This window comes from Melanotaenia boesemani, chromosome 1 (genome assembly GCF_017639745.1).
Source record: "Melanotaenia boesemani isolate fMelBoe1 chromosome 1, fMelBoe1.pri, whole genome shotgun sequence".
NCBI lineage: Eukaryota > Metazoa > Chordata > Actinopteri > Atheriniformes > Melanotaeniidae > Melanotaenia > Melanotaenia boesemani.
Window position 1 is genome coordinate 21,762,813 of NC_055682.1, and position 9,938 is coordinate 21,772,750.

Here is a 9,938-nt window from a genome sequence, read left to right on the forward strand (position 1 = left end):
CACTGAGTCTAACAGAAGCATTACTCCATTATTTCAGTTTCACACATTGTACAAAGCAGAGTTTAAGGCATTATCAACAAGCATAATCAAAGCTATCTACACACACACAAAATAAAACATCTACCTACAGAAACACAAAACCTGTGATTTTTTCATGATTTTGTGTGCTTAACATTTGAAAGTCTTCAATTTACCAACAGATTTCATTTCAAAACACTGAAGGAGACATAGTGCAATTACTTACAACAGACAATAAGTGATGTGGATAAAATTCATTAGACATCTTAGTTTAAGTACAGCTTTCCTGCTCAAACACGGCAAACATGCCTCTGAAAGCATAGGGCACAAACAAAAAGAAAAAAAAAAGGCTTGCGGTAGCGCAGGATGGCTTTGCTGTGGAGGTAAAAGTCACAGGTGGCACTACTTGCAACATTTAAATCCCATCAAATGCATCTTGACCTAAACACAGCCCCAAAATGGCTTGAAATTGTGCCAAAATAATGCTGGACAAACACATCAGAGCTTGAGGGACACTTGTCTTGAGTAACTTGGCTTTTAACTATGTGGCATTGTAGGTGGGAATTGTGTTTTAATTATTTTATTTTTAAAGTACTAATTTGTCACTCAGCACTGAGAACGATAAGAATCACGTTAAATAGAAAAATGGCATTAAAATTATTTAAAGTTAAAAACCCTAAAACCAGACATCAGTGTAAAATGACCATCGGCCAACCTGCCCTGCTGCTTCAGAGCCGAACTGGAGACAGTCAAGGGCACAGTACTGAGATTACTGCATAGAAAACGCCAAGCCTACACAAAATGTCTTCTGTTGTAATATATTGCTTACAGAATGAAAATGAAAAACAAAAACATGGGGTAATAGCTAAGGTTTAATTAACTGTAGTTTAAAAAAAAAATAAACCAACACTAATAGAGTTAAATGCAATCATTCCTCTTGTCCATACTGGCAGTAAAGAGACACCGTCCAGATTTATGTTTAAATACTGAAATAAGGGTCAAAATTCACATAAAGTTCATCTGAAAATAATACAAAACCTCTGCAGTGTAAGACAAATCCCTTAGGTATAACACAAAAATATTTATTTTGGTGTAAAAATCCCTTTTTGTTTTTCCCTGCATAGCTTTCTTTTGTACTTGCAAAGCTGGAGGGAAGAAACAGGAACCAAAAAGATTAATGTCGTCTCTCAATAACTACCCTTTGGAGAATCCTACTTAATTTGTCTAGTTGTGCATTCAAATGCCTCGTGTTATTATTTTAATGGACTTACTGAGAGACAACTACATCTCCTAGACTGCAGTTAGCATCAGGAAGGAAACATAGTGCCATAACGGACAAAAGGAATAATTACAGTGATGTAGGTGTGTGAGAGAAACACGAATTATGTTTAAGGAAAAATGTGAACCCATGTTTTAAAGCTTCTCACAATAACAGTAACAGAGAATAACTTTTTGAGCATGTCCAATGACCGGTGGATAGCTATTTCATTTTATTTATTTTATCAAAGCCAAGTGATCAAAGGCTTTGCCAGAGGTAAGTCCAAAGATTGATGGCAGAAAAGAAAACTGGCACTGTATCATTTACACTTTCTGATGGGAATGTGTGCATGAGGAATGTCATCTGATTATAAACCTTTGAATGCTTTCATGTGTAGTCTAATTGCACTTATTTTCAATTACACCCTTTTGATTTATTTTCCTAGGTAAAAATATATGTCAGAAGGAAAAAAACTGCAGCAATCATCTTGGCTAATTTGTAAACAGAAATACAAGTCAGTCTCTTTTTCTTGCCACATAACCCACAACACTACTTCAAACATATTCCCTTCAAAAAAAAAAAAAAAAGAATGTGATTCCTATTTCAACGTCAGTGTGAAATCTATAGGTGGCATCTGTGCAACACAAAATTATCTTAAGATCCACTGGATAAAGGTTAGCCTAGTACAAAAGCACAGGACCACATACTTTGAAATAAAGCGTCATAAGAAAATAAACTAATGATCGCAATTAGCATCAGGTCTCCCTTAAAGATGCACTCCTGTAAATTCATACAACATAAATTAGAAATGGAGAACCAATGAGTTCTTCAGTAATTTGCCATGCTTTGTTTGAGTAGAACTAGTACTGAACTGATGGAAATGAAGACCAGCATCGTCTTTAAAAGCAGGGTCTGAAGAGTGAGATCTCACTCCTCAGATAAACACAGCCCCACAATGACATTCCTTGGGGAGGACAGTGCAGCCGAGTGCTGCAAAATTAACTATTGCTTTCATTTGGTAACTGAGAAACGTCCAACTCAAGCTTAGAACAAAGAGTCACCTCATCACTGCCTCACTCACACACAGTGTTTCCCTACAACAGTAGGGTTTGGGTGGTGGTGCAGCCAGTGATGGGACAGGTTATTGTCCCAATGGTTTACTCCAACAGGTGGCTTTAGTGAGCAAAGCTGGCACCTCCTGCATCAGTTACACTGCCTAACACTGAAGTTCATCTGTCTGGTTGGTAGGGTCTGAGGTATAGTAAGGAGGAAAGGATGACTGTCGGGAGAAAAAGAAAAATCTAATCTAAATGTTATTCCGACTAATGAAACTGGAATGCAAGATTTCCCTTATTAAAGAGAACAAGCCATTATTCCAATCTCTGGCATTTTTGTTAATGGTTGCATTATGAACTTTAACCTAAACCAAGGAAGAGGAAATTGATTGCTGAACACACTGATTGATTTTTCACCATCTGATTGTAAGACAAGGCGAACAGCCATACTTTGCCCAAGAGAGGATTCCAGTATTTGTAGACTGGCTTACTGATAAAGAATGAGCGGAGGGAGGATCCCTGCTGACAGCAGAGGTAACGGCTGTAGCACAATGTAAGGTACACTGACAGTTAGCATCAATGGTGTCAGCATCATCATAGAACTCTACTCTTTTTTTGGTGGGGTAAATGCTTTTGATGGAAACGGGATCGTCGGAGCGCTGAAAATAACAGATCACTGGCTGCGAGCTTTTCTACACATCAGAGCTGGTAGCTTCCCTGTGTTGCTACATACATTTGTAGTCTATGGTCTTGTAAAGACACAGTTTTGGTCAAAAAGTGAAGCCAATTTGTTGTGAATGTGATGGCAACTTGCAGGTTTGGGTATGAGAAAGTAGAGACAAAGGAGGGAGGGAGGAAGAGAAAAGCAGTGTGTAAGGACTATGGCAGGCATTTCATCAGCTACATAATTTCTACTCAACTTTTCATGTCCCTGTCCGTCCTCAGCTGGCTGGGAAACTAAAGGTTAGTATCCTCTGGCTGATTGACAACTAAACCAGAACTTCTCACCAGATGGATAATGAACATTTGTCTTTGTATATTCTAGGTGTGCAAAATCTCAAACATTCTGAGGCTACATTCACACTCTTTTTTTCCTCTTTCTCTCCTTGTCAGACTCATTCTTACTCGTGGCAGTCTCTCCTATATTTGCTACCATATGTGATGCTACTTGCCTGCATTAGAGCGCCCCTCAATGGACAGTTTGACCTCCTGTGGAATAAAAGAAGGCCTTGTGTGGCCGGAGGTGATTATCTGGGGGCGTGGCCCTTCATCTCCTTTCATATTGTATCTTTGGAGACCAGGTGAAGACCAGCGCCTCTGAGAAGCACCTAGTGCAGCTTGCATTACTCCCATGCCTGCATCTGCAAATGCAGAGCCTTCTGTGTGCAAGTGGTAACTGCTCTGACTCCTTGGATGCTCTGAAGAGGTCCTACTTGGTCTGATGGGTGATTCGATGTGTCCAACAACCCCCAACTGTGTAGCTTCCTCCTTATCACCTACATCTTTCTCTCCATCCTTCTGTCTTTCTCTGTGCATGCGGTCCATCCTTAGAGGGCGTGACTGCTGAGGAGCCGGAGGCCCCATGATCTGGTGACCAGGTCCTGATGTAGCACTGGCTTTGCTTAAAGTTCTAGACAGGTTCTGCTGTTGATGTTGTTGTGCATGATGGTGCTGTGGTTGTTTCTGCTGCTGTGATTGAAACTGCTGCTGCAGAGTGATGGACACACACATATCTCCAACTTGTAGATGATGGCAAGCCAAGCCGTAAAGCTGGGCTGTGCGTTCTGGGCTGCAAGACGACCATCCCTGACCAAACACAAAAAAGGGGTGCTCTGGGGGTACATCTATGGTCACTTTGCTCTGCTGCTCCCCCACAGTAAAATGAAGTGATACAAGACCTGGTCTCTGCTGGCTGGCACGGATGTCCATCACCAAGCTGGAGTCAATCTTGAGCCCACCACTCACCTCGGCACTTCGCACAAAATCCTGAGTTTGCAGGTCCTCCACACGCTTGAGCTCCCCAGTGGCCAGCTGAATAATTGCCCCCTTCATAAAGTGTGATGGGTTAGAAGGAGCTGGAGCAGAAGTGAGGGTTGAAGCTAAAGCCTGAGTCACATCTGCTGTAGGCTGGACCGGTGGCGGCTGCTGCTGAGCTGTGGTTGGTTCCGCCCTTTCAGGGAGGCACACTCTGGCTGAAGATTCAGAGGTTTTAAAGCTTGTGTTAGGGGAGGCCGTGGTGGTAGAGGCATGGCTGGCTGAGGTGTTGTTAGCCTGTCCTGGGTAGTGTTGCTGTGGTGCATGGGGTTGATGCTGTGGGTGATACTCGAGGGGAATAAGAACAGGCTGTCCATTGGCAAGAATGACAGCATGACCTTGTTGCCCTGTTTGCTGCTGGAGACCAGTCACTTTGTGATCACTGTAACTTGATGGCTGGGCCACATACACAGTCCTGCCAGAAACTGCACCTGTGCTCTCTCCCTGAACATCTCTGGATCTCTGCCCACCCTGAGAGAGGTTCAGTGGAGCAAATGAGACCTCTTTCCGTACTCCACTACCACTTTGGCTTGAGGAAGCCAAACGGCCAACCACCTGCTGCACCTGAAAGTTAAAGAAAGAAATCAAGTATTAGTAAGACATCTTTTAATGTAGTTTAATGTATAAAACATTAATTGTTTTACTTTTTTCTTTTAAATAAAAACATCCAAAAAGGTTTTAACAAAGCAAAAAGGTTGATTCAAATTAAAGATATCAGTGATAACAGCCAACAAAACTAAACTTAAAGTAATTTAATTTATATTGCAAGCAGAGACACTGAGCATTTCCATGCAAAGAGAGTTCACCCTTGCCATAAAGTGTCAATTTCCTTTTGGCTGTGGATAACAGCAAATTACATTCTGACCCACAGTTTAAAGACTTCTGTTCACATTAGCAAACTACCAGTGCATCTTACCTCCAGATCACTGTCTGGAGTGCTGCGCTGACCAGGTGAGTTTCTCTCTTCCAGCCTCCTGTTCTGCAGGACTCTCTCTTGGCTGTGCTCCTGAGCTGCAGTACTGCATGCTGCCAGTGGCAGATGTGCATTTCTGGCAGTGTAAGCAGACTCTGGTATAACCTCTCTTACTCCCTGCTCTTTATCTCCTCCATTCATCTCTGCTTCATTCTCCGGCTTGGAACTGTGGCAGTCTCTGGTGGCAGAGGCAGCCCTGCTATCCTGAGGGTGGTAGAAGACTGGTATCCCTCGGGAGCCGAGCTCTGTTCCAGGAAGAACTCCAACAGCACCAAGGTGCTGCTGGGCAGCTTGCTCTGAAGGCAGCATCAGTGGGACCCCACTTGAAGCTGCAACTTTGGCAAAGGTATGAGCAGCTACCTGAGCCTGAGGAGGTGGGGAAACAACGCCTTCCTGTATGACAGATGGATAGGGAACCAGGTGGGATACAGCATGGGTCTGAGAAATGGTGCCTGAGGGAGATATCAATGATCCTGGGACAAAGCTGGGGGGTAAAGCATAGGGTACAGCAGCATAAGGGGAGCCAACAAACTGAAGCGATGAATGAGGGATCTGTGTATAACCAAGAGGAGAATAGGGCAGGCCTGGATGCTGCAGGAGAGGAGAGTGTACGGTATATGCCGGAGGAATGTGGCTTAACACTGGCTGAAGACTGGTAGGTGAGTAGGTAACAGATGGAACAGCCACTTTGTAAAGCATGCTGTACTGGTCAACAGGCACTGCTGATATCCTTTCTGAATTATCCACTCCATAATGAAGTCCTGGTTGAGCTCGCAGCCACTCCCCAGATGCTATCCCTCCCTGAGTGTCACTGATGACTGCAGAATTCTGGATGGAAACCACTTTGTCTTCTCCAATACCACCTCCTGCAGCTGAACCTCCTGCTGTCCCTCCACCTCCACTGCTGTTACTAATAGGGAGGTCCCTCTTCTTAGGAGGCAGGCACTCCTGGTTGCGCTCCTGAGCTGGTTTCATTGCAATCCTCTGACCAAGCGAGTTGCTTTACTGTACTGTGCACGAACTGAAACTTGCAAGCCAGTCAGCCTGCAGAGGAACCAGTTCTGAAATTAACTGGCTGACCTTGTCTTCCAATTCACCTGGGAAAAAGAAAGACAAACAGATGCATTGTATTAGTGTTGCAGTCATGCCAGTCAAACTACATGAAAAGAACACTTGAGCTTTGTTTTGCGAGAGCATACTTTGGACCACAGATGGGAACTTCTGAGCTGATATGCTAAAATGGATAACAAGACAGAAATAAACAGGTAACATGTCTCTGTAAAAAGTTTCTTTTTAGCAGAAAAAATTATCATTAACTAGCCCAAGACAAACATCTCTCATTTAACATTTAACTCTTTTTTTTAGCATAAATACTAATTTATTCCATATAATTTACTAGTTGTTGCCCATAAAACAGTGAAACTTAAAGCATTCAATAAAAAAAACAATAAAGCCCAATTTTCGATTTTTTGCTGACTTTTTTTTTAAACTTGTATTTGCAATTTAAATGTCAATTTTCTTTACCTTTAAACCTTTCATACGTGTTTTTTTTTTTTCTTTTGCACAGTATTTATAACTGATCTTTTTCTCCTTTGCACTACTTTCTTTGGTCTGTATATATGTAAATATAAATGTGTTTTTCTATTTTGGATCTGTGTATACTATATACAGCTGTCTGCAAAACCTTTATTCATCATTCAATGAAGGATGAAGAACGGTCTATCTAATCTTTATGTATATGGAAAAACTGCATAGCACAAGCTGAATAATTAGAATGGGCACAAAATTATCACTGTAGCCAAAGGTATATGTACATCATCATGAATTGTGAATCCCCTTACAAATTCATATACTTTAGTCCCTAAATATCTAGTTTTTCCTTAAATTTGGGGGGAAATGATCCAGAAACAACTACACAATGATTGGCATCTAAAAATAAAATAAATAAATAAAAAGTAAAAAAGACATTAAAATGTAAATTAATCCAAAAACATTAAAATGCGGTTGCTATACATACATACATACATACATACATACATATATATATATATATATATATATATATATATATATATATATATATATATATATATATATATATATACACACACACACACACACACACACCTGTTTAGAGGGCTGGGCGATTAATCGACAAAATTGATAAAAAATGGAGACTTATGTTTATGAAAATCTGGATTTTTTTTCCATAGTTAGTTAGCAGCAGACTTAGTCCTCCTTCCACACCAGAACGGTGTTTGTCTGACAGATTTTCAGTGAAGTGACCCTTCACTCATGCCTGGGATTTAGCTGTTAGTACAACTGCAGTGAGAAATGCTGCTCTCTATGAGATGCAGAAGGCAACTTTAGCCCACAAACCCTAGTTAAGAGACAACCTAAGGATCCAGATGGAAAGAGATCACGGATGCAGTTGTGTTGCATATTTCTATGTAAGATATTAAGTTGTTTATATGGTGTAAAGGCTATGACATTATATGCTTTATTTTTGCTGGCATTTATCTATATAAACAAATAAATGTTTTTAATAAGTTTATTTATGTTTTGTAAAAAGATAAGAAAAAAAATCGATTAAAATCGGATTTATATTTATATTTTTTAGATTTATATATTTTTAGGCCATATCGCCCAGCCCTACCTGTTTATGAAACTACTTTTAAACAGAGTGGCATATTCAAACCAAACCATCAAAGTGGAATAAGTACCCCCTCTCCAATCTTATAACAGAATTATTTATAAAATAAAGATTTTCAATTCATTCAATATCAATCCATCATCCAGTCACGACTTTATTTTTTAGTTGTACCATACAAAACTGTAAAAATGCGTCCCCTGTTAAAGAAGCAGCTGCTTTTAAAATAAAGTAATAAGTTATTATTATTTTTTTTTTATTATTATTATTTTTCTTTGGACTCACACTTAGGGTCAGTGTTTACCGTTAGCCTTCTGGCTGACTTGGCTAAAGTTGGCTAGCTACTTGTAGTAATAGTTTTCATGTAGATACATATAGAAAGCAGGAGGGCATTTAGTACACAAATACTTAACAACATATGCACATTCAAATGGTAGCAAGCATTATATGCGGCTATTTTATAATTATTATAAATTGTTACTGGGCATCCATCCCAGGGAGTCGTGCTAGTTAGCTAGACGGCTAACACAGCTACCTATAGTTAGCCTAAATGAGTCCTTCTCAACACCCATCTGATCACTTCCAACAAGGCAGTTCGCATAAGGCACATGATATACGTCCTTGTCCTGTAGACTTACCCCAAAATGTCATTGCGGACGGGGGTTTCTTTAGATATATAAAAAAGTTGATATGCGGAGGGACAATTGAAGAAGTCAAGGCTAACGAGTCAAGCCCATTTCGAAGGCCAGCAGAGGCGCTCACCAATGACGTCACTCCTTTTACTCAATTTCCTGTTATTCTAAGTGTGCGCGATTGACTAACACGCACACGCCAAATAGAATTAGTTTAAATTTATTGGTTAATTTGCGATGCGTTCGTTTAACCTACATACAACTGTAATTGTTTTATTTCCATGGCATAAAATGACATAAACAGACTGTGTAATGTTAAATTCCGCGAATCCTTGTCATGGCCCCTAAGGTTTTGGGGTGGTGGTGATGGGACCATTTGAAATAATTACACTCAGAGAACCACAATGAAACAGAATTTACATTAAGTTAATTAAGATAAATTGACCGTAGAGACAAAAAGCAAACGTAAAGATATGCAGGAATACTCATTTTCTTTCTAAATCCTACATTTCTTTCTACATGTATGGTTATTGTTTTTGATAGATGTTTGTACAAAGATTGTGACCCTTAAGTACTTACAAAGATAGTCACAATTTTTTGTATCTACAATAACAGAGACAAACGTGTAAACTCCTTAGAGTTTTTCTTTCCTTTTTGTGCACTGCACTGTCTTTAAATTCTCCAGCTTTCTAAGGGGCTGTTACAGAAATCTATTTACTGACACTGACCAGCATTTCAGCCTAGTCTTCTGCGATTACTTAGATTCTGTCAAGTTTAGTCATTTATGTTGTAAACTTAAATGAACATGTGGCTGGGGTCTTGAGGCCACAGAACTTTTTCTAGTTATGTATCTAACTTTGAGTTAAAGCAAAATGTGGACTATCCATCAATTTTTTTATACCGCTTGTTCCAATTCAGGGTTGTAAGGGAGTTAGTACCGAACCCAGCACTTACCAGGCGAGAGGGAGGGTACACTCTGGCTGTATTGTTGAAAAAAATAAATAAATAAATAAAAATTAATAAATAAATGAATGTGAGATCTGGGTGCATCAGAACATTGGTGGAATTTATACTCATGGGAAATGATCACATCTATTTAAGGGCTCTTAGTTTCTTAGAAATGACATTGAAACAAATAACATCTGTACATTCACTGCTATGCCTCTTAATAATACCTGTTGTACAAAAGCCAGGAAAGATAAAATGTGAATTCTGTGTTATGGTAGACAAGGTTTCCATTAATCGCTATCTACACTTTGACACTTTTCTTCCACACAGTGTATACATAAGTTAGAAAATAACTGTTATACTAACCCTT

The 9,938-nt window shown here is 39.8% G+C and overlaps 1 protein-coding gene across 1 annotated transcript; it reads right to left on the reverse strand.

Annotated features, from left to right (window-relative positions):
- Positions 1-592: 592 nt before the first annotated feature.
- Positions 593-8,725, reverse strand: atxn1l (ataxin 1-like). Its single transcript, XM_041988455.1, has 3 exons — positions 8,627-8,725; positions 5,282-6,435; positions 593-4,929 (listed from the first exon to the last, which is right to left on the reverse strand). Exons 2-3 carry the CDS (start codon positions 6,311-6,313, stop codon positions 3,496-3,498), a joined length of 2,466 nt encoding a protein of 821 aa, XP_041844389.1. The 5' UTR covers positions 6,314-6,435; positions 8,627-8,725; the 3' UTR covers positions 593-3,495.
- Positions 8,726-9,938: the final 1,213 nt, after the last annotated feature.

Coding starts and splice junctions, on each gene's coding strand:
- atxn1l (XM_041988455.1), bottom strand. CDS start 6,313: ATGAAACCAGCTCAGGAGCGCAACCAGGAGTGCCTGCCTCCTAAGAAG. Junction 4,930..5,281: donor CTCCAGACAGTGATCTGGAG/GTAAGATGCACT, acceptor TTTAACTTTCAG/GTGCAGCAGGTGGTTGGCCG.